The sequence below is a fragment of the Lissotriton vulgaris genome, chromosome 5 (genome assembly GCF_964263255.1).
Source record: "Lissotriton vulgaris chromosome 5, aLisVul1.2, whole genome shotgun sequence".
In the NCBI taxonomy this organism is placed as follows: domain Eukaryota; kingdom Metazoa; phylum Chordata; class Amphibia; order Caudata; family Salamandridae; genus Lissotriton; species Lissotriton vulgaris.
Genome location: NC_141693.1, coordinates 1,595,878,468 through 1,595,903,398, shown reverse-complemented (window position 1 = coordinate 1,595,903,398; position 24,931 = coordinate 1,595,878,468). Strand labels below are relative to the sequence as shown.

General features: G+C 47.3%; 1 protein-coding gene across 1 annotated transcript in view; it reads left to right on the top strand.

The window, feature by feature from the left end:
• Positions 1-24,931, top strand: part of IPO4 (importin 4) — a 2,281,504-nt gene that overhangs the window by 916,405 nt on the left and 1,340,168 nt on the right. The window contains exon 12 of the mRNA XM_086923725.1: positions 2,659-2,768. Coding sequence (XP_086779851.1) covers positions 2,659-2,768 — 110 coding nt within the window. The remainder of the gene's footprint in view (positions 1-2,658; positions 2,769-24,931) is intronic.

Sequence of the window (24,931 nt, the reverse complement as noted above, 5' to 3'; positions counted from 1 at the left end):
CGGTCACTACATGTTATGTGAACCTTGGTTAAGTTGGCTTAAATATGTTCCTGTTTCAGGAATGGAATATGATCATGTTTCTTAGTTCTTGGATTGAGCTTCCCAACCATGTGATAATGGGTTAGTTCATCTTGGTTTTAATGGGAATGTGGTCTGGAAGCCCTTCTTTTCAGGAGTGACCAGGACAGTTTTCCTTTAGAGATTTCCTCACTGATGTAGAGAATGTGGGTTACAAGGCATCTGCTTTGCATTTGGCCCTTCTAGTCCAAGGACTTACTCATCCTTTTGGGGTTAAATGCTATTGTCTGACTGTTGTCGGGTGTTTTCTGACAGGGTTTTATCTTGTTTCCTTTGAGGCTTTGTTTTTTTACGTTCCTGCAGAGTTGTTTCTTACTTGCATTGTTTATGGTCATTGCCACAGTTTTTATAGAGCCCTGCTCTTTTCCATCTATTTCCTATGTGTGCCTGGTCTTTTGTAAATTATGCCCAGCTGGTTCTTTTTGAGAACTTTTGTAGGATTAGTTCACAGACGTTCCTCCGAGTAGGTATAGCTATGGTATTTAATTCAAAAGTTAAGTAATCTGCGGCTAGATGGGATCAGATGAGCAAGTTACTTACCTTCGATAACGTAATATCTATCTGGCAGGGACACAGTCTAGCCACCGACTCCTTAATACCCTGCCCATCATCCCCGTTCTGGGAACGATCTGTAGTGTAAGGGTTACCCGCTTTTGAGTACTGATTTTAAATACTAGTGAACACTGTTTCACATAATTGAGTGAATCAGCGGACTATTGAGGCTTACGCTTAATCTTGACTTGGTTTAGGCATACCTTTTGGTTATGATTGCTTTGTCAATCCTTTGGGCCTTGCCTGATTATTCCATATTCTTGGTGCAACATTTCGCTCCTTGCCTGAGTATTTTCCTACCATTTATTTCTATTCATGTTTTAAACAGATTTTAAACTTTTTTGACATACTGTTTCCACAGCCAGTCTGTACAGTGATAAGCCTAACTTCTCGACCACACTGCCACAAAAAGCGCTGTTGGTGTTTATCTAATTTAGCATCTGCTATACCTTTGGGGATCCACTGGACACTATGCACATTATACCTTAATGTGGTATAGTACATACAGAGCCAGCTTTCTATGCTGCTGCCCTAAATTGCCAATATATTTTTTTCTTTATTGGGTGGCCTTCCTCTCAGAATTTACTGTCTTTTTTTCTTTAAGAAAGTCTGTAATAAAAAAATAAACTATGGCGTTACGCCCAGATCTCTGTACTGGGGTGAATGTATAACATTGTTCTGCATTCTGTCCATCAGTTGTTCTTTTTGAATTTGTCACCCCAGTGGGATGGGTATGCCCAGAAGTGGGTCCCGTGCTCTCCATGCCACTGGAGTAAAGCTATCCTGGCTGATAAGGGGTGAATTCCAGAACCGGTCCTAGGATGCTTGTTTCCAGTCCAGGGAGGACATGGCCTGGCAGTTCGAGCTGGACTGATCCCATTGGGTGCAGGGTCAAGACTGATTTGCATATGGCTGGGTTCTAACTGGAATGGCACAGTGAGCTAAAAAAATGATGGATTTACGCCCAGATCTCTCTACTGTTAAATGTATGACATTGTTCTGCATTCTGTCCATCAAATGTTCTTTTTGCATTTGTCACCGGAGTGGGACCGGCATGCCCAGACGTGGGTCCCGTGCACTCCATGCAACTGGAGTCAAGCTGTCCTTGCTGATGAGGGAAGAAACCACAAAACTGGTCCTAGGATGCTTGTTTCTAGTCCAGGGAGGACCTCTCCGGGCCGTTCCGGCTGGCTTGTTCCCATTAGGCACAGGGTCAAGACTGAATTTCAAATGGCTGTGTACAAACTGGAATAGCATGGTGATCAAAAAAACGATGGATTTAGACCTAGAACTCGCTACTGAGGTGAATGTATGACATTGTTTTGCATTCCGTCAATCAATTCTCTATGCATTTTTAAAGGGGCTCACCTTAGTTCACCTAAAGGAGTTTTGGTTATTTTATATAGGCAGGAAATATTTAAAATATTCAGTGTAAAAAAAAAAAATTATTTGACATTTTTCTAAGGTGTATGTGTGCCAGGTCCTTGATTAGAGTTGAAAATAATAAGTGTTAGTGATAATTAGAATACACGTTTTGTAAAGCTAGAAATACATTTAAGTTAATTGTGTTTGTTCACAAGATTAAGCCTTAAGAAATTCATGAATAGATTTATCAGTATAGTAAATAGGAAATCACCAGAAATAAATTTGATATTGGTGACATAATGAATTTCTCAAGCTACCCATCGTCCTCTGTCCTCCCCCACCTGCTATTTTTTCCACCTGTTTAGTTTCTTCCCTCCTTTCCATCAGTACTTTTCCTCACACACCATCCTTACATTCTAGACACGTTTTTGCTGCCACATATCCCTTTTCCTTGACCTCTTTTCTGCATTTTCGCCTGATTTAGTTCTTCTGTGATTCCCCTCACATCTTCCTCACTTCCATTGCACGTCTGTTTTTTTACTACTTTATCTGCCTCTCACATCAAACTTTTTCCTCCTTTTTTCACCTTACCGCCCATTATTGCTTGCCACATCTTTCGGTCTCTCTCACCTTTCATAGCACTGTTTGCTTTTCTCCCTCCAGAGCCCCCTGATGGAGCCAGCTTTGCTGAGTGGGAATCCGTATCAGCGTAAAGCTGCCCTCATGTGCCTAGCAGTGATTAGTGAAGGATGTGCAGACCACATCAGACACAAGTAAGTATCCTATGCATCTGATACTCAGCAGCTCGATGCACCTATCCCATATGCCCTCTTGCCTCACACTTCTGATTTGTTCTACTTTTACTAAATGGCTACTACCCTGACCATTTTTAAGTCTAAGTTCTAAAACAACTGCACAGAATATCATAAAACAAGCAAGAAGCCACGTTGTAAGCAACAAGAATAACATTGACCTTTCCAGTATGTTTAAAATGTAGTTTACAGACTTGCACTGTAAAACCTTCTTCTATGCTGTTCACTGAGAGCATGCAAAGTAGAGCAACTTGCGGTCTAGAGTTTTAGGGAGAAGAGACGCACTGCTTACCTTGTTGACTGTAAAAGCTATTATTGGTGGATGCGTGAAGGCAGTGTTCTCTGAGCATGGCAAATGCACTGCAGTTGCAGCCTTTTTCTGGGACGTGGCTTTATTAATAGCAGGTGGGATGTAGCCTCTTTGAAATTCACTGGCAGTAGGCAAGACAGTCTGTCACAATCTCATGCGAAAATCCGCGCGAAGGACCTCTCCTTACAAATGGTTGTGGCAGCGCTCATTTACTAAATCTAATCAGAGCTTGGAATTCCTACCATTAGTTCAGGAATGTGTGATGTAGATTTTGTGGATCAAGGTTTGCACCCCAGGTGTTTTTTAGGGACATATAAGGTGAAATGACTTCAATTCAGACTACACTATTTTGGTTATATGTCTGTATTTGTTCTTATTTTACATTGATATGGTGATAAGTAAACACTTGTCCAAAACTGATGTTGTATGAGGTGTCATTAGCCAAATTATTTCACACTTTTACAGTTATACAACATCTGCGTCAATGGTAGTCATGACAGTGAGTGCATAGATTGTGGGAAATGTCGATTCTCATTTCCTAAGATTGAGACGATGCGGACTTCCATTACCTGAAATGGATTGAGGGCCTACTTAAAAATCGACTTTGTCACAGGAGATGTGCGATACAAATGAAACATTTCTTAAACAGTGGCTCCTATAATTAACTCCATCAGAAGCCAATGAAAATGATACTTTGGGTACATTATGAAAGTCTCAAACACAATACACTTTCTAAAAATGTTGTATATCACTATTAGATTGACGTCCTTCGCTCAATGCTTTGCAAAATGTGGGGGGGGGGGGGGTGGTGAAGGGGAAGTTGGCTTTACATTGGGAGCCTGAATGGGAGAGGAAAAAGAGCAGAAGTTGTTGAACAGAACACTATTTAATATAATGGCTCTCTACATAGTAATGTGGTATAACTGTTAATAGCATTGCTGAGCGGGAAGAACTTGGGGGACACCGCCACGGACTCCACGATTGGGACGCAAGTCCACGTACTGTTTCGCCCTTTAGCCAGGGCTCTTTGCCCATCACAGATACACTTGGCAGTTCCACGCAAATGCTACACGAGAAGTCTGAAACTCACAAGCGCTGTGATTCCATATGCCCCGATTCTTCCATTATTGGGAACACCCAGGGAGGGACGTCATCACGGAGGCGGCGCTGGAACACTGGGTGCGGGTCGAGGTAGACACAGTGGGAGACCTATTTGCAGAAGGTATTTGACTTCCTTTTGAGACACTGGTTGCAGACACGGGCCTCCCGGCGGGACAGTTCCTCCTCCATGCAACAATCACACGCACGCTAGCACGAGATTAGGGCGACCTCTCCAGAGAGCCACAACACACTTATTGGTGCAATACTTACACGTTATGGGGAATGGCTCACATGTTGTCCATTTGCTTGCGCAGGGACTCCTTACCCATGCAAAGCGACCACTCCAGAGCCTTAGAGACAGATGGGCGGTGGACAAGGGGCAGGCATGGACGGATAAAGAATGGGTGGCCGTGCTGGCCGGTGCTACAAGTATCCCGCGTAACTCTCGCTTCAAACTTATACAGCTTTACATTATACATCGTGCCTATCTATCGCCTGATAAAATTAACGGATATTTCCACATCGCGACATCCAAATGCCCGAGATGTAAACTTACAGATCTAGACCTCTTACATATGCTGTGGTCATGCCCCGCGTTAGTTATATTGGTGCACCGTGACTGCTACCCTTAAGGAAGGCGTTGGCAGGGAAACATAACACACATGGGAAACATGCATCTTGGGACTGTATAAAAGGACGAAGCAAACCAAGGTCCCCACCAGATTCTGTGATCTTGGGCTTATTACAGCAAAGAGGTTAATCACTAAGCGCTGGAAATGCAGCGAACCTCCACAATCGGTGCATTGGCGCAGCTCCTTTGATAACTGGGCGAGAGGAAACGGCGGGACTAAGGAAATACCCCATAGCACAGTCCTGGGATGACGCCCTGAAGACTTTCATCAAGCATGCCTCAGAAGAGGAGTAAACTAGACATGCCTTACCTGGCCCTGATCCGGAGGGGGGAGGGGTAGCACGGGGGACCACATGCTTGTGCGGTTTGTTTGTGCCTCACCCGTACATACAGACCTCTTTGGTACACTGCATTGACATTTAGCTGGTCCAGACATTGGCAGCCTAGCTCCCACTCTACCGTGTGTCTGACGCTGATACTATACAAGTCGCTGGCACTGCCCTCCATGACAGTCCCTGAACGCAGTGGGAACACGCCTTCCTTGCTCTTGTTTATGGCATACTCTACGACTATTGTCTCTCACTCGCAGTTGCACAGCAATCCTATTTATTTATTTTCTTTTTTTTCTTCTTGCTTTTCCTATTTTGTCTCATTATTGTTTTAGTTTTAACTGTTGGTATAATGTTATGAATATTGGATCGTTCACACATTACCCTGTTCTCACCTACATCGGTCATTAATAATATGCCGGATGATCCATCCTGTGACTGTTAAACAATTCTTGCTAGTGGAGGCACATAGATAGGACTATACTCCTTGTGTTGCGTTGATGGCAATTATAGCGAATAGTTATTATGATCATGATGCGATATACTCTCTGAAGTTTATTTTGACTTATGAGCCATTTGTTACCATCTATCTTACGGCTCTGTTGTGGATTGTTGTTTCTCCTTCTATCCTCCTGTTCTATATTGATCTGACAATCATAAGGTATACAATTCCTAAAATGAATTTTGCCCTCGTATGTATATTAGTTTTGTGCAATATGGAAAGTGTGCAACCTACTGTGGCAAACTGTTGTATGAAAGTATACCCATGTACAGCTACAGGATGTTACGTTGATTTTTCATCTACTTATATGTTATGCACTGTAAACAAAGAACGAAATGCAATAAAAGATATTCAAACAAAAAGAAAAAATAACTGTTAATAGCATCAATTTCTCTTCTTGAATGACCTAGGTAACACGTTTTAGGGGCAATCTAATAAGTTATTTGGTTAGGACTGCATCATTAAAACAAAAGTAAATTTCACACACAATTTCCATATTATGATAACTATTTTAACAGCTCCCACCTCAGATTATTTTAATAACCATTTGAAATACCAATTAATAACTTTTTTAATCTAATCAGTCATTAAAGTTGTAAGCTTTTTTGTTCTCCAAGCATCCTTCTCCGCCCGCCTCTTCTGTATGAACGTCCGATGTAAATATTCATTTAATTCAAAGTAGTCCTCTGATCGCTTCCTTTTTCGAGAATTTATATCATCTTGTTCTTTTCCTTCACATTATTGGATCCTTTAACTTCACACTTAATTAGATTTAATAAGAACAAAGAAATTGCACAAACCAACATTATCATTACTGGTGTTACAATAGCTTGTAGAATTTCATTACAGTACATCTTAGCCACTCACCTACGTTTCTAAGTCCACTACCTACAGTTTCCCAAACACCTGACTATTGTAGGGATTTGGTTTCATGTCTGATTAGTTATGTTAGTAATATCTAAAAGAGACACATTAGTGATAGATTCCTTACCTTAGAATATTCCCCAGGCGTCAAACTGGATCCGGAAAGTTTTTGCTTAGCGGTACCCCTGCGCGTTGGTAGGTGGAGTCTGTGAGAAGTTTGCCTGATATGATGATCACTAATTCTAGTGATCAGCTTGTATCAGTCCAAACAACCCTTATGGTGATTGGTTGTAAGTTAACCTTATAGACCAGCTATCCTAATGGTAGAATTGACAAAGCAGGCTTAGGCTAAACTCTTTTGGCATGTGAAGCCAGCTGTTTTACCACATATAACCCCTTGAATACCAAATGAAAGGACACCACACAGGTAGTTATGAAAATAAACAAGATATTTATTAACTAGCATACACCTCTGAACTCTTTATGAGATCAGAGGGCTAAGCACATGACAAGACTCTTAAGAAAAATACGTTAAGTTGCACGAGTTACAATGGTGCCCTAGGGGCACGACAAACCATATACTAAGTAAATGGTATAAGGAAATCAATAGAAGGAATGGAGCTGTCCTGAGGCTGTAGGATCGCTGAGACTACACTATCCTAACCTGAGGTAAGTAATAGGAGGCCCACGGAACGCATTTGCAGAGTGTGAACTCACACGCGAGATGCGTTGGACAGTACAAATTACGAAAAGGTAAGTATTAGACAGTTCTGACTAGCTAGGACTAAAACGACTGGAAATCTGGACACTAGGAGAGTCAATCTACCCTTGAGCACCGAAATGCTCTTGTTACCTCAACTACGGGCTGCGGGTACATAGTTGTCAAAGTGTTACAGGTTACCGCGTTGAAGTCTATGGAGCCTGGAAGAAAAGATGCTGCAGGCGGCCAGAAGGAAGATGTCCGAAGCGACCCAAGGGTGGATCGAGGAAGATGAAGACCTGAAAGCAGAGGGGACAATGTTCAGTCACTAGCCAGTGACTGGAGTGGAACCAGGAAGGAACCAGATGCTGTTGTCACGATCAGGTGAAGTGGTCGCTTTACTCTGCAGCCACGTGGACCAGGAGGTGTCTTGGATGACCAGGATGGAGGCACGAGCGGTCCCACGCAGGCTCTCGCTGTCGGCGGTGTTGGTTCCGGATTCGGCGTCAACAGGCCTTGGCAAAGGCAACCCACAAGGTGAGTGAAAAAGGCGTCTTGTGGGGACTAGGAGGGTCCGGGGTTCTTCTCCTTTGCAGGAAAGCAGGGGCCAGTCTGGAGCAGCCAGACCAACGGTGTGGATTTCAAGGATCGTCATCTAGGAGGCCACTAGCCAGCCGGCAAGTGACCAGACAACGCGTCGAGCAGCAATCAAGCAAAAGGGCCCCACGCAGATCTCGTGGATACTGGAGGGCTGATCTTCTGTGCAGGAGCTTCTCGGGGCTGGGGCTTCTCAATCCCCAAAGCACTTCGTCGAGGATGCCTCTGAAGTCGTGCTGGAAGCAAAGTGCAGTTTCTCCAAGATGGCCGGTCGCACGTGTCTCGTCGCACCCACGGATCTCAGTTGAGCTGCAGATGTAGGTAGAGGTCGGAGAGGTCTGGAAGTCCGGGTCTCGTCGGGCTCTAAAGTCTGGATCCACTTGGGAAGACGACAAAGTGAACCGCTGGAACGCTTGATGGGGCCTGCTTGTGCAGGGTGGTCACTCCTTGGCCACAAGGGAGATTTCTTCAGTCTTCTGTGGAGCAGAACGTCGAAGTCCAGAGTTTCTTCTTGTATAGTTTCAAATCAGGATTAATCTAATTTGGAATGGGACCAGCTCCTACCTTTATTCTCCTAAAGGGGGCTGTACTATGACTAGGTCCCTCCTATGGGTGGGACCAGGAAGGGGGGTGGTTACACCCCCTATCCTTTGTCTGGTTTCGCGCTGGGGCTGGAGTGCCCCAGCAACTGGTTTGAACCGGTGTATGCAAAGGGCACGTTGTGTGCCCCAGGCATGTCTCATTCCTTTCAGGCCTGTCCTACCGAATACACAAAATCCTGTCTGGGGTGGTGCTAGCACCTCCCAAGGCAGGAAACCCTTTGTCCAAGCCTCCCTTGCTGGAAGGACTCCCAGCAGCAGGAGGTCAGACTTATGTCTGTAGTGGCAGCATCCATTTTGTGATGCTGAGGCTCGAGTTGACTTTAACCGGGGTTCACAGTTGGGTACATGTCGTGTCCCTCTAGAAGGGTGGAATGCTACCCCCGACGCCAGAACTGGCGAGGGGGTAGTATTCCAATTCGTAGGACCCCTTACTCGACATGTTTTGATAATGCTATGCCAAAGTTCGCAATAACTGCGAGGTTATAATGCACTTAAGAGTATATGGTATAGCGTTATCATGAAAACAGCTAAAGGACTTGGTTCCGAAAGCTGCAGACAGGCTCAGCTCATGCCAGAGCACTATCTCACATAATTCCAAGCACTCTGCCTCCAGGATTGTTAAGGCCTGCCATAGGAGTGACTAATAGGAGTATATGTGTCCATTTTTGGGTTAGATATAGGGATACTATATCTAAAGCAAAGGGTGATTACACCACCTTGTCCCAGCTGATTGATCAGCCAGTTGGGTCAGATTTGGATGGCCAGCCAGGGGTGGCATAATACATGCTGCAGCCCCTGGTAGGCCTTGGATTCACTTATGCCCTGGGTACCTATGGTACACTGTACAAGGACTTACAAGAGTGACCCAATACCAATTGGTAAATGCACCTAAAGTACATGGATGTCAATTTTAACAGAGAAGAGCAGGAAGCCTGGGGTCCTGGATAGCAGGATCCCAGGCCAACTAAGCCGAAAACCAGCTAAACACTAGGCGAAAATGTGGGGGTAACCATAGTCTAGATATCCACCTTCCTACAGAGTCGTGTGGCTCCACGTCCGTCACTGGCGTCGAAAGCACCGGGATGGTGTCACGGAGACTACTTAGGCGCCACCCATGCGCGCTGACGTCAGTTCTTTCTTTTTCCGCTCCAAAAGCGCAGTTCTGATTGAGCACGTACCTCAGTCATTTTTTGACTACTTTTTGAGACTTTTGTCTCTTTCTCTTGTCTCCTGGTGCACGTAGGGATGCCAGGCTTTAAGTCTTGTGGGTTGTGCCGCCGTAACATGGCAGTGGCGGACCTCCACGATGTGTGCCTTTACTGCCTGGAGTCTGACCATGACTCCCGGGACTGTCGAGACTGCCGAGCCATGGCCCGAATGCCTTGCGGGAGCAATGGCGGAATTTGCTGGAGGTCCGGCACTCCTCTCACTGCCGCTCCGGGTCTAGGGGACGTTTGCGGGGCCGTAGCAGTCACTCCTCTGGCTCTAAGCCTTTGCCTTCAGATTCCAGTAAGCGATGCCATAAAAAAGTCAAAGAAGTGTGTTCGCTCTTCGACGTCCCCCCGTCATTCTTCGGAGGTGGACGAGGGGGACAGGGGCTCAGCCCCAGCGGCTCCTCCAGAGCCTAGGAGTACCGCGGCCAACCCACCATACCCGGGTCCGACGGCGACTCCCGAAAAGATGCAAGAGTTTCTTGCTGCCATGGACAGCCTTTTTAGGCCTCGGGCTCCTGCCGGCGCGCCTGTGGGCCCCATGGGCCCATGCCCAGATCCTGTTGGCCCGGTGGCACCGCCACCAGCGCCTGCCCCGGCGCCACAGGAACCAGCTCCGTCGGCTCCAGCCCCGGCGCCACAAGGTGCAGTGCCGCTTGCTCTGGCCCGGCGCTGCCCTTGACTCCGTCCCCAGCGCCTCCACAGGAGTCGCACTGTGTGCCATTTATCCAATCTCCGCCCTGGTTCTCGGACCATTTTGTTCTGACCTGGGATCTGCATTGGGATACGGACGAGGACTGGGACGGCTCAGAGGACACACTTGCACGACAGTGTGACTCGGAGCAGGATTCAGTAGACTACCTTCAAGATGCAGGCGAACGGGTCTTTTGTCCCGGGTTTTGCCTCCCCACCACCTACTATGGAGGAGGGCACTTCCTACACTGTGGTGCTGCATCGGCTCTCTATCTCGACCTCCCTACAGTGGCCCTGAAGACGACCCTTTTTACGGAGGTGCTCCAGACGGCGTTATTGTCGTGGGAGCCTCTGCTCCCTTTCAATGAGGCCCTTACGGAAGTCCTCTTGGGCACCTGGTTGCGGCCGGCCTCGGGGGCACTGATGGATAAGAACGTCGCTAGGCGCCACTGCCCGGCGCCGGGTGATCCTGCCTTTTTAACCACTCACCCCATGCCTGAGTGCCTGGTCATTCAGGCCTCGACGTCGCAGAGTGCCTTTCCCAAGGCTCCGCCGGATAAGGACTCTAAGAGGCTGGACCAATATGGCAAGCTTGGGGTTGCGGTCGGTTAACACTGTCTGCTTATTGGGCCATTACTCCCACGCGGTGTGAGATTCGGTAGCCGAGGTTTTGCCTCAGTGTCCTGAAGAGGTCCAGATGTCCTTTCCTAAGCGATTACGGAAGGCAAGGATGCGGCGAAGTTTGCCATCAGGTGTGGTCTGGACACCGCTGATTCATTGGGCAGGGCAATTTCCACGACTGTGGCGTTGCGGCGCCATGCCTGGTTGCGGTCTACTCTGTTTTCACCTGATGTCCAGGGCTCGCTCATGGACATGCCCTTTGATGGCTCCCACCTCTTTGGCGACAGGGCTGACAATGCCCTGGAGTGCTTTAAAGACTCGCGGGCCACGGCCAAGTCTTTGGGTCTTTCCACCAAGAACCCTGTCACACCTGGGTTTCGTTCCTTTCGTGGCCTGGGCAAAGGCACCCAAGCATGCTCCTCCACAAAGCCTGTGCAGAACCAGCCTCAGCGCAGTGTCAGTAGTGGATTCTGCAGGGGCGGTTCTGGAAACCCGTGAGCGGGTCAGTCCACCTCCATCCCCTCTGCTTTCACCTCTAAGCCTTCCTAATCCGAGCTTCAGGGAGCACCTCACGCCGGTAGGTGCCAGGGTCCGTCACCACCTCCACTATTGGCACATAATCACATCAGACAAGTGGGTGCTGCAGATCTGCCAAGGTTACTCGCTCCCCTTTCTGTCCTCCCCTTCCGCCATGCCACCTCGGTACCACTAAATGTCGGAGGATCATTCTGCTCTTTTCTGCCTGGAAGGGGGGCCATCAAGTGCATTCCCGGTCCGGCAGTCGGAAGAGGATGTTATTCCCACTACTTTCTGGTCACCAAGAAGGACAAGGGGGGCCTGCAGACATCAGCGCTGGTTTTATTAGATCTTAGTGCATCATTTGATACCGTGCTGCACTCAACGCTGCTGTCTCGCCTCTCAGATCTGGGAGTAGTTGGACCAGCCCTGGAATGGATAGGATCCTTTCTAGAAAACAGGAGTTTTCAGGTGCATTGCCCTCCTCACAAATCGTCTCTTCGAAAACTGAGACATGGGGTTCCACAGGGCTCAAGTTTGAGCCCCAAGCTATTCAATTTGTACATGGAGCCCCTAGCCCACAGGGTGGAAGCTTTTGGTGTGGATATCGTCACATATGCTGACGATACCCAAATAATAATTAAACTCACCCACAATCAGGCAGAGGATGCCATTAATTTTTCCGACTGTATGCGATATGTAGCAGAGTGGATGAATAACTGCCTCCGCCTCAATGGCAATAAAACAGAACTGTTCATGGTCGGTAAGTCCCCTTCTGCCTGGTCGCAGGCCTGGTGGCCAACAGAACTACAAGAGTTTCCCCGCCCAGTGAAATCTGTTAAAAACCTGGGAATATGGCTGGATGCGGAGCTTTCCTTTAAGCAACAGATCAGCAAAATTACAGGTAAAAGTTTCGGAATACTAAAAATACTCCGTAAAGTTCTGGATCTGCTTCCCATCAGTGCCAGGAAGACTCTTATTCCTGCCCTAGTGACTCCACATTTGGACTACGGCAACGCTCTTCTCCTAGGACTAAGCAGAAAAGGCCTACACCAATTACAATGCGTACAAAATGCTGCTGCCCGACTGGTAATTAATCTCCCGCGCAGGGCATCTGGCAAATCTGCATTACGAAAACTTCACTGGCTCCCTATCGAGGAGCGCATTAAGTTTAAAGCTCTTTGTTTTGCTCATCGCATTGCACAGGGAAAAGGGCCAAGTTACCTGCGCGACCTTTTGACTATTCACCGCCCCACCCGGAACCTTAGATCTGCTGGAGCAATGCTGTTTCAGCTCCCTCGTGTATGCAGGACTAGGATGGGAGGTAGCTCCTTTCGCTTTCTTGCAAGAAAGCACTGGAACAATCTTCCTCTTGACCTGCGCGTGGAGCCCTCATAAACAAGATTCCGAATAAAACTAAAAACCAACCTCTTTCCTAGGCAATAACTGTCTCTTGTAGCCTAGGACCCAGACAAGCCCAGCCCTCGGCCTCTTTAGGGAGCTGTAGTATCTCTAAGCGCGGGGACACACTGTCTTTAGTGTAACCAGGCGCTCTAAAAGTGGTTTTATTATTATTTTATTATTATTATTATCTTGGACCTCAGGAATGTCAATTGCTTCCTCCGGAAGGAGAAGTTCAAGATGTTGACTCTCGCTCATGTTTTGGCTGCCCTCGACCCTGGAGACTCGATGGTAGCTTTGGACTTGCAGGACGCATATTTTCACATCCCTGTCCTGCCGGCCCACCGGCGTTACCTGCGATTCATGGTAGGTCAGGAGCATTTTCATGCCCCCCTTGGCCTTACCAGCGCCCCTCGGGTGTTCACGAAAGTGATGGCAGTGGTTGCAGCTCATCTGCGCAGGTCAGGGGTGTCAGTCTTCCCTTACCTCGACAACTGGTTGTTGAAGGCATGCTCGCCCCAAGCAGTTGTCACCCACCGTCAGACAACAGCCGACCTCCTGCATTTGCTGGGGTTCTTAATCAACGTGCCGAAGCCATCAACCTGCCGGGTCTATCCTCCAAAACAGCAAGTCCAGGATATTCAAATCGAGTCAAATCAGTTGTTTGTTAAGCACGACTACTCACCCATAAGTGTCTCTAGGCACTGGGGGTGGGGGAGGAATGGGGGGGTTGGGGATTCGCAGGTCCCAGTCTATCAAGAAGGGGGTCTGTCGAAGAGCCAGCTTTTGAGGTTTCTGGCGAAGATTGGTAGCGATGTTATCTGGGCTAAGGTGGAGCGGAAGGTCGTTTGAGGCACTGGCCACGCGGAAGGAGCTGCCTCCCGATCTGGTCTTTCTGGTGTGAGGGACCACAGCATAGGAGAGCTGGGCTGATTGTGGGGTCCTTTGGGGTGCGTGGAATTTGAGTCCGCTGTTCAGGTATGCTGGTCCGGTGTCATTGAGGGACTTGTGAGCGTGGGTTAGCGTCTTGAAGGTGACTCTAGCTTCGATGGGGTGCCAGTGGAGTGTGCGCAGGAGCTGGGAGATGTGGCAGTGTCTTGTCAGGTTGAGGACCAGTCTTGCAGCGGTGTTTTGGATGTTCTGTAGCTTGCGGTGAGGTTTTTGTTTATTCCGGCATAGTGTGTTGCCGTATTCGAGCCTGCTGGTGACCAGGGCGTGAGTAACGGTCTTTCTGTGTTCGAGGGGGATCCATTTGAAGGTTTTACGTAGTAGGCGGAGGGTGTGGAAGCAGGACAACGAGACAGAGTTGATCTGGTTGTCAATTTTGAGCTCTGAGTCCAGGATGATTCCCAGGTTGTGTGCGTGGTCCGTGGGAGTGGGGGGGCTTCAAAGGGCTAGGGGCCACCTGGTGTCGCTCCAGACGTCTGGGTTTGGGCCCATGATGAGTTCTGTTTTGTTTGTGTTTAGTTGTAGGCAGCTGTTTTTCATCCATTTGGCGATGGCTTCCATGCCTTCTCGAAAGTTGTGTCTGGTGGTGTTGGGTTCGTTGGATAGGGAGAGGATGAATTGGGTGTCGTCTGCGTATGACACAATGTTGAGTCCGGAGATTCTGAGGATTAGGGCGAGCGGAGCATTGTAGACTTTGAAGAGTGTAGGGCTGAGGGAGGACCCCTGGGGGACTCCGCAGGTGGTAGGTGTAGGGTCTGAGAGGAAAGGGGGAGTCTGGCCCGCTGCGTTCTGCTGGAGAGGAAGAAGCGGGTCCAGTTGAGGGCCTTGTCTTGGATCCCTGTATTGTGGATTCTGCGTATAAGGGTGCGGTGAGAGACTGTGTCGAACGCCGCTGAGAGGTTGAGGAGGATGAGGGCTGCTGTTACTCCTTTGTATAGTAAGGTACGGATGTCGTCTGTTGCGGCAAGGAGGGCGGTTTCCGTACTGTTTTTTTTCTGAAGCCGGATTGGTAGGAGTCGAGGATGTTGTACTCTTCGATGAATGTGGAGAGTTGGCTGTTGATGGCTTTCTCAATGACTTTCGCTGGGAACGGGAGCAGGGAAATGGGTCTGTAGTTTTTTAGGTTGTGGGATCCGCAAGGGTTTCTTCAAGAGGGGGTTGATGTCAGTGTGTTTCCAGTCCGGAAACGAGGCTGTTGCCAGGAAGCGGTTGATGGTATGGCAGAGCATGGGTGCGATGGTGTCGGAGGCTCTGTTGAAAATGTGGTGGGGGCAGGGGTCCGTGGAGGCCCTGGAGTGGATTGACTTAATAGTCTTCGGTGGTGAGGGCTGTCCAGTGGTTGATCGCTGGCTTCAGGGTGTCGGGTGGTTGGTGAGGGTTCCGTGTGTTAGTTGTCTAAGTCGTAATAGATGCTCTTGATTTTGTGGTGGAAAAAGGTGCTGAGTTTGTTGCAGAAGTCTTGTGAGGGAGGGATGTCGGTGGAACCGCTGGTCGGTTGGGCTAACTCCTTGTTGGTGATGAAGAGTTCTTTGCTGTTGTGTGCATGAGTGGAAATTCTGTCTTCAATCGCTTTTTTCCTCGTTTTTCTGACAAGTTGGTGGTGGGCGTTGGAGGCGGCTTTGAAGTTGTTGTAGGCTTCTGTGGATTTGGTGTTCCTCCAGGCCTTTTTGGGGGCGGTGGCAAGTGTTTGGACTCTCGAAGTTAGGTGGTGAACCATCTAGCTTTCTTGGCGTGGGTGTGTAGTGTAGTTCCTATATCCCTAATAGGCTCTGCGCATTGGAATAACATACACTACAGATTTGACATAGGACTGAGGTCAGTATGTCTCTATCGAGTGTATTAAACTTAATTGTGTGTGCTGAATGTCCTGAATGAACCCCTCAGGAATAGATGTTCATGCATGATAAATGAGTTCTTGGAGAATTCAATATCCAAGCAAGGTGAAGTCCCTTACGGCTTAAGAGTCTGGTTTTCCAAGAACTCGTTGTGACTTGGATTAACGGATGGAAGTAGCCTTGCCTGTACATGGGTGACATGGGCTATGCCTAAATAAGGACTGGATATCTATGCCTATGTAAGGGTAATGTGAAATGTACCTATATAAGGGCGTGAATCGGGAAATGCATACTGAATCTAAATCGATACACAACACCCGCTCCACTTTCTTATGTACGACATTACTAAGTTCCAAACATGTTAAACATAACTAAATCATATCTACACATGGAGTGCTAAAAGCCTGTTTCAAACACATTGTAAATAATGCATACAAACTATTGCATTGGTGCTGTACACATTAAAGCAATGTTTCATTCTAAGTATATAGATGACATTTGAAATGCTAACTGAATGAATCATGAAAATATACATTTATGAAATTGCTCGTAAATACAGAAGAAAAAGGCCGAAACCATTCATGTCAGATTACATGAAACTGTATGTGGACAAGGTCATATATTGTCTCTGGAAGTTTTGAAAGAATTCTTGTTCTCTATAAATAGTTCTACTATAAGCAGATTACTTGTGCCAAAAAATAAAAAATACAAATCCTAGGAAAGTTCCAAAGTTAGTACCTTGTTTTTGAAAAATGAAGGTCAAATTCGAAGTCTCTCAGTACACTGGGTGTCAAATTTAAAAGTCAGTGTTAGGGCTTGGAGAAAACATGAAATCTTTTATGTCTGTTGACAAAAAGTCATCTACCATTGTAGGCGAAAGTTGGATTATGGCATTTAGAAGATTAACTGCACATAGATGTGAAGCATCGCCTTCAGCATTGGTCGCATCAGCAATGTTCGTATTGGATGGTACCTGTGCGCCTGTTTCCTCTCGTACCCCAGCAGTTGCAATTTGCTTCTGAGAGATCTCAATGAATGCCAGTCATCATCAGAATTGGTAGCCGCTGGGGACAACACAGAGCATGGGCCATTACTGAGTCCAGCAAAGTATCAACATCCGTTGGCATGACTGATGAGTGTCAGACAGGTGTCTAGCACGCATTCTTCTCCGCATAGCAGGCAGCATAAAACCGCTAAGATGCAATCTTAACAAATTGGTCTGAATGACAGAAAACATGTGGTATTTAATTCTCGTAGACAAGGTAGTCCCAAAATTTGGGCGATGCGCTCCAGACACTTCATCCCCAGTAGAGTTGTCTCCATGGAGAACTGGGTGTCACTGGTGATTTGGCTTGCCATATCGCAGCATTAGGAGCAAAAATAGTATCCCTGCAGCGAGTTCCAAAATGAAGGGCAGTCCGCCAAACCGAGTGCACGAAGCTTGGAAGGATTCCTAGGACTGCTTGAAAAGGTGCTAACAGTCCGGAAAATACGGTTTTAAATACATTTACAATATCGCTCGTATCAGACATGTTTAAGATAAGACTTAACATTTCTGAGAAATGTTTAGGGCAGTTTGTATTCAAAAACGCATGTACCTCGGAGAAGACCTTGCGACTTGTAGATCATAAATCTCTTTGGCTGAGGTTAGTGGCACAGTTTTTTGCAAAATAATGGCGTTCATTCTGCTTAGAGTATCAATTTGTATTGAAAAGATGTTCAATGAAGGCCAAAGTGGCGACTCCCTGACTGTCTTGTTTTTTGGAAACAATACTTGCATACAGCAAGTGACCCTGGATGACAGTTACTAGATAGGGTATACCTGGCAACATGCCACAGCAGCTACGATCGTTCAACATGAGGTAACTCCTATTCGAATGTTGTCCAAAAATTGGATCAATCACTGCAGCTGGTGAACCTTGCAGGTGACAGGGTAAGTTGTTAGTGGAACCATCAAAGGCTCTATGCAACTTAATACCCCGACAAAGGAGAGAACTTCTTATTGCGTTTTCACAGTGTGAACCGCTAATAAACACTTCACGCCAGCCACTCCAACATCTGTTTGTATGGTAATGCCCAGGATGTCTTGATATATGCTTTACCCAACCTTTCATATATGCCTGCTGGTATGTGTTTTAGGCAATACTGAAAATGTAAAATTGTAACAGGCAGAGTATTTGTTCCATGTATTATCCATTCTGTAGCTGTTTTCTCTGCTACAGTAAATGGCCATCTTTCCAGTTTTTCAATGCTCCGCACGAATAGTCTGCCCCCCTTTGTGCCAGAATGATCTGTTTATCAGTGAGATTGAAGTCTGAAAACAGTGACCTAGTATTGATTAAATGCCAAGGCACACAGCCTGAACAAAGGTTTTGTAACATCCAACCTGGTAGCATAATGGAACGTAATTGCAATGGACCATCTTGCAACATGACCAAGTCCTGTTCCATGATGTCTATGGCAGAAAACACTATGCTGTCCAATGAATATATCCTGGATGACAGTCGTTAACCCATTGTCCACTACAGAGAGAGATTTCTCTAAATGAATACAATCAATTTCTCGTATTCGTTCTGCAGTCTCTACTTGCGTAATCTTCCATATTACGTTATATGCAGCATATATACCGGCAGATATAAAATGTTTTTGACGCGGTCTTCTTGGTCATAGCAAGAATTCCCTAAGGTCTGCACTATCTTTAAGTAAAGATAAGTGTTGTTTTACAACCTAATATGTAGATTTCTGTAGCCAATCAAGGCAGAGCTTCCCTACACTGTTACTATTCCAGGATGCTGTCTTTGAACAATTTCTGGGTCTGGCCTATTGATTGTGAAACCCTGTGTTTTGTTGAGGAATCTATCTTGACAGTTGTTTGTGTCTGTGGGCCAGATAAACCATTTATTCCAATCTGTTGTGTTGCGATACAAAATAGTATGTACGTCGACCTCCCCCTCTGAAGTGTTATCACTCTCAGGTGTAGGTATGGACGGATTGTTTGTCTTTGATCTTGGCTAACCCAAGGCAAGACGTTTGTTGGACAGTGTCATTCAAAAACATAATTTGCTCAGGGATGATACAGGCTCTAAACATAGCTTCTATCCCCTGTACCTGCCATTCTTTTGTGCCCCAGACAGTTTTCGTCTCAATGCTGTCTTTCCAAAAGTCAAAACCTAGTTTAGACAGTTTGACATAAAAGGCAGCAGAATAAAACTGTTTGGTATTTGTTAACATAGTTTTCATTCCTGTTTTGTTTACATTTTTAAAGTAAAATGATTCAGCATTGGATTCATTGAACCCTGAGTATGGAAATTTCATAGAAAAAATGTTTTTGAGCTACCCTTTGGTGGCGTAGGACAATGTTCCCATTGGTTGTACATGAATATGTTGCCGAGCTACCACCCCGAAACGCACCCAGGGACCCTTCCCCTGCCAAACCTGCAAGTTCACTTGCATCCAGACCTGCACCACACCCGACAAGCCGAGCAGCGACCACCTCTAGTGCATCCTGCTCAACACCCGCTCCGTTCACAGACACGCCGTCGAACTCTGGAACCTGCTCGACACAACATCACCAGACGTCGCCTTCCTTACAGAAACCTGGATGAACGCCTCCTCAGCACCTGACATCACCATAGCCATCCCGGATGGATACAAGATCACCCGAAAGGACCGCATCAACCAGACTGGAGGAGGCATCGCCATCGTACACAAGAACACCATCCACATCGTGACCAACCCTGACGACACCTTCACCGCCGCCGAACACCTCCACTTCCAGATACACACCGATCCCAAGACCAACCTCGGAGGCACCCTCATCTACAAACCCTCGGGACCACGCACACAATTCAGCGAAGACATCGCAGACGCCTCGTTGCTGGGGCAGCTGTTCGCGCTCAATAAAATATAGTAACATAACATAACATAACTTAATCAGCCCGTACGCACTCCCCTCCGCCGACTACATCCTCCTAGGGGACCTCAACTTCCACCTGGAGAACAAGGACAGCAACGCCACCACCCTACTGGACAACCGCACCAACCTCTGACTCAAGCAACTAGTGAACACCCCCACCCACTTCGCCGGCCACACGCTTGGCCCCGTCTTCTCCTCCAGCAAGCACAGCTCCTTCAGCCACTCAACCAGACTCCACTGGACTGACCACAGCTGCATCCATTTCAGCTTCAGAAGAACGACCCAACACCACCCGCAACAGATTCCTCGCAGAAACTGGAGCAAGATCACCACCGAGCAGCTTACCACCTCCCTCCGCCAGAACCCTCCCGCCAGCACAACAGTCCCCAACGAAGCAGCCAGCAACCCCACACAGTGGCTCACCAACTGCGCAAATGACCTCGCACCACTGAAAAACCCTCCCAGCAGACCCGGCAGCAAGAAAGCCTCCTGGTTCACAGACTAACTCAAGAACTCCAAGAAGACCTGCCGCACCCTCGAGAAAGCCTGGCGCCACGACCAGACCACAGACAACATGACTGCCCTCAAGCATGCCACCAGCAAACACCACCAGCTGATCCGCACCACCAAGAAGACAGCATTCACAAAACGACTGGACAACAATGCCCACAACAGCAAGGAACTCTTCAGCATCGTCAAAGAGTTCTCCAATCCCAGCGACTGAAACATCACCCCCTCGCAAGACCTCTGCGACTCACTCACCTCGTTCTTCCACTGCAAGATCACCGATATACACAACCGCTTCGGCGCATCTACCACGCACCCAACCAACAAACCAACGCCCCCCACCACCACCCTCTGCGCCTGGACCCTGATCAGCACCTAAGACACCACCCGCACGATGAACACCATCCACTCCGGATCACCAACCGACCCCTGCCCCCACCAGGTCTTTAACAAGGCCGACTCCATCATTGCACCTCAACTCCGGGACGTCCTCAACACCTCCTTCAACACCGCCACCTTCCCGGAGACCTGGAAGCACGCCAAGCTCAACGCCCTCCTGAAGAAACCAACTGCAGACCCCACCGACCTCAAAAACTACCGCCCCATCTCGCTCCTCCCTTTTACTGCCAAAGTCATCGAGTAGACCGTCAACAGACAGCTTGCCGCCTTCCTCGAGACGAACGGATCCCTCGACCCCTCGCAGTCCGGTTTTCGAGCCAACCACAGCACCAAGACCGCCCTCATCGCAGCCACTGACGACATCAGATCCCTGCTCGACAACAGGGAAACAGCGGCCCTCATCCTCCTAGACCTCTCTGCAGCATTTGACACTGTCTGCCACCGCACACTAGTGCAGCGCCTCAGCAGCATCGGAGTCCAAGAGAAAACACTAGTGGATCATCTCGTTCCTCGCCGGAAGAACCCAGAGTCCACCTTCCCCCGTTCAGATCCGAGGCCTCCGAAGTCATCTGCGGCGTACCACAAGGATCATCACTCAGCCCAACCCTCTTCAACGTCTACATGAGCCCTCTCACAGCCATCGCACGCAAACACAACCGCAGCATCATCTCCTACGCCGACGACACCCAGCTGATCCTATCCCTCACCAACGACCCCGCCACTGCCAGAACCAGCCTACACGAAGGAATGAAAGACGTTGCCGAGTGGATGAAGAACAGCCGCCTGAAACTGAACTCAGACAAGATGGAAGTCCTCATCCTGGGATCATCGCCCTCCGCCTGGGACGATTCCTGGTGGCCCCCTGCCTTGGGCACCACTCCCAAGCCAACAGACCATGCACGCAACCTGGGCTTCATCTGGGACTCCCTCTCGATGACCAGACAAGTCAACGCCGTATCATCATGCTTCAACACCCTGCGCATGCTCTGTAAGATCCTCCGATGGATCCCCACCGAAACCAGGAAGACGGTAACCTAGGCACTCGTCACCAGCCGACTGGACTACGGAAACACCCTCTACGCCGGAACCACAGCCAAACTTCAGAAAAGACTCCCGCGCATCCAGAATGCCTCCGCACAACTCGTCCTGGACGTCCCCCGACACAGCCACATCTCCGGCCACCTGAGAGACCTGCACTGGCTCCCCGTCAGCAAGTGGATCACGTTCAGGCTCCTCACCCATGCACACAAGGCCCTCTTCGACTTGGGCCCCAAGTACCTCAACAACCACCTGACCTTCTACGCACCGACCCGCCAGCTACGATCGACCAGCCTCGCCCTCCCCACCGTACCACGCATCCGCAGAGCCACCGCCGGGGGAAGATCCTTCTCCTACCTGGCGTTCAAGACATGGATCTCCCTCCCCATCCCCATTAGACTGACCCAGGATCACCTTTCATTCAGGAAGCTCCTCAAGACCTAGCTCTTCGAGCAGTAGCGGACCCCTCCCCCCCCCCAGCGCCTTGAGACACTTCCGGGTGAGTAGCGCACTATACAAAAGTCTATGATTGATAGATTGATTATATTTCTATGATTTGCAGATTTGTGCAAGAAATGATGACCACAATGGTTATAACAATACATTTGTTCATAGTCTGATGAACCTTCTAAATATTCATGATTTGTGAATACTGCAGACATTTCTAAATCTGATATTAATAGTCTTGGAGTCCCAATCATCTTAAACGGTACTAGATGAACCAAAATCACTTAATGAAATCTTGAATAAGTGTGGAATCTTCAACCGCGTCGACCGGCCAAAAATGTCATATTCTGTTTTGTCCTAAGCTATACCATCGGGTATAGGAACGGCTGTGATGTTCACTGATGACAGGTCTTTGTTCTCAGTGGGATGATTTGTGTGGCTTCAGGAGTTTGTTGACGTTCTTACTTGCTGTGTCCATCTTGACATATCTTCCATTTATCAGCATACCCAGAGTTATTACCAGAGTCAACCAAAGTAGAAGAAAATATATTCCCAACACAATCCAAAATTCAATCCATGGTGACACCAGATAAGTCTTTTCCAGGTGATGAAAAAGGTTAGTTGCTTGTTCTTTGAAAGTTCTTTTTGTTGGCGTTGTTTCAGGCTCACTGTGATCCTCAGAAAACATATCCTAGTTAATGAAATAGCCCAAAGCAGATCTGTCAATGGTTGGGATTGCATCCGGATTTGTTGAAATCGCTGGAACCACTTGATCACTTGTTACTACATTGTAAACAGGTACTTCTTGACGAACTGTTATTTGGGTCTCGAGTAACGAGTTCCATAGCATTGTTGCTTAGTCCTTTTTTCTCACTGCCGAATCTTCAATGGTGAGTAGTCTTTCAGTTTGAACCTCTTGGATTGTAGCTAGAGGAGTGCGCTGCTACATTGGCGGAGTCCACTTGGTTACTGCTTAGTATCGGCCCCATAGTGTGGTTTTATCAGGTCGATGGACACAAACCTGTTCTCCTTTTTACCAGCAAGGGACGGAAGTAATACTGTTCTCGATCCTGGATTTATAGGACAGGTACTGGTTGTATGTAAGAAGGCCCAAATTCCTTATTTTCGCAATCTTTACTCTGACCAGATCGCCAAGCTTTCTAGACATGCCTTTCTGGGACGGTTGATTTTTCCCCAGTGGTGTTTGGCTTCAAGAACACGTTGCTTTGTTTCGTTCTTAGTTCATTTAAGTCCTGTGAAACAGCCAAATGATCTTTGATATCAAATGTCTTTGTTTTCACCACTGATGTCTGACAATCAAGATCTGGAACCAACATTCTTCTTCCAATAAAGACCTCATATGTAGTGATACCCCCTAGAGAACTTCTTGGCAAGTTAAGAGTACGTTGGACACTTATTAGATGTTTGACCCACCTGTCACCGGAACCTAATACCCTAGCTGTTATAGATTGCTTTATATCCCGTTTTTTCCGCTCCACAACCGAATTTTCCTCAGGATGGAATGGACTAGAATACAGCAATGCAAAACCCAACTGCCCATGGCCTCTTTGTAAGCTCGAGAGCTAAACTCAAGACCCTGGTCAGAATGTAGCATGCCAACTGCGTATGTGCCGATTAAGACTCACAAATCTTGTATAACAGTAGGTGCGTCAGCCGAGCGCTGAGGCCACATCCAAATGAACTTTGAACACAAATCCACTGCGACCATGATCTATTCATAGTTACTATCCCTTTCTAAGGGACCGCAGTGGTCCAGGTAAACACAAGCTAATGGTTTATCTGAGATTAACGGGGGCATCTGCGCAGGAAGTTTCACAGTAGAGACTTTAGTCTTCTGGCATATTTCGCAATCCAAAACATAGTTCCAGGTCTGTTTCCTAATGCCTGGCCACCAGTATCTCAGTTTTACTAATAATACTGTAGCTGAAACACCTGCATGAGCAGAGGCGAGCCCTTCATGTGCTGCTAAGATTAGTCCTACTCTATGTTCCAAATGTGGAATTACCCTATCCCTCACTTCAGTGATTCGAGCAAATGGAACATTGTTTGTATCAGTTAAATAGGAGTATTTAAGTGGAAACCCTTTAGGTAACGCTGTCCGCTGCCTTTGCATGTAGCATTGACAGCCAGCATTATCTTGCTGTCTATTTTCGTTTTTTGAACGAGTGATTGCAGCTATGGAAGCCGTTTGCACAGCTGCCTTCGCGGCTTCATCAGACAATTAATTCCCTTCAACGTGAAAGCAATCATGTTGATGACTAAGCGTGTGTATCACGTGAGTGTTTTGTAGTCCATCTCGCAACTGAACTACTTGTTCCGAAAGCATTTTATGCTTGATTGTGCCATCTATTGCATCTTTGAAACCGTTTTGAAGCCAATCCTGTAAATATAAATTAAGAACACAATAGAAAGAATCGCGTACTGTGATTGTGGGAAATTTGCAATCTGTATTTTTAAGTACCATTTTGAATGCTTGTAGTTCAGCTTGCTGAGCTGTACAATCTCCTTGAGATTGCGTTTTTGTGACCATAGGTCTGAATTTGCCATCGCGCATACGACCTTTAACGATCATGCATGCCGCACTATAAGCCTGCTTACCCCCGTAGCGGGTTGTGCTGATCCATCAGTATAAATTATACATTCATACTGTTGTAGAGGCAGAATTTCAGTAGCAGAGGACATTCTTGTTCGTATTGCAGGAATGCTTGTGTTTTCAAATAAGGATCAAAAACGTATTCCACATCAGTTGCAGCAAGAGAATTAACCCATTGTATCCATCTCGAATGTAAAGCTTTAGCATTCGGAATGCTCGCTTTTGTCACTGCCCCTAAGGCAGGTACAGGAGTTACAACCACTCTCTTGCTACAGCGATTTGAACTGCTGTCACAATTTTTTCTGTAGAAGTGAATTTCATTTCTGCTTGTGTGTACAAATG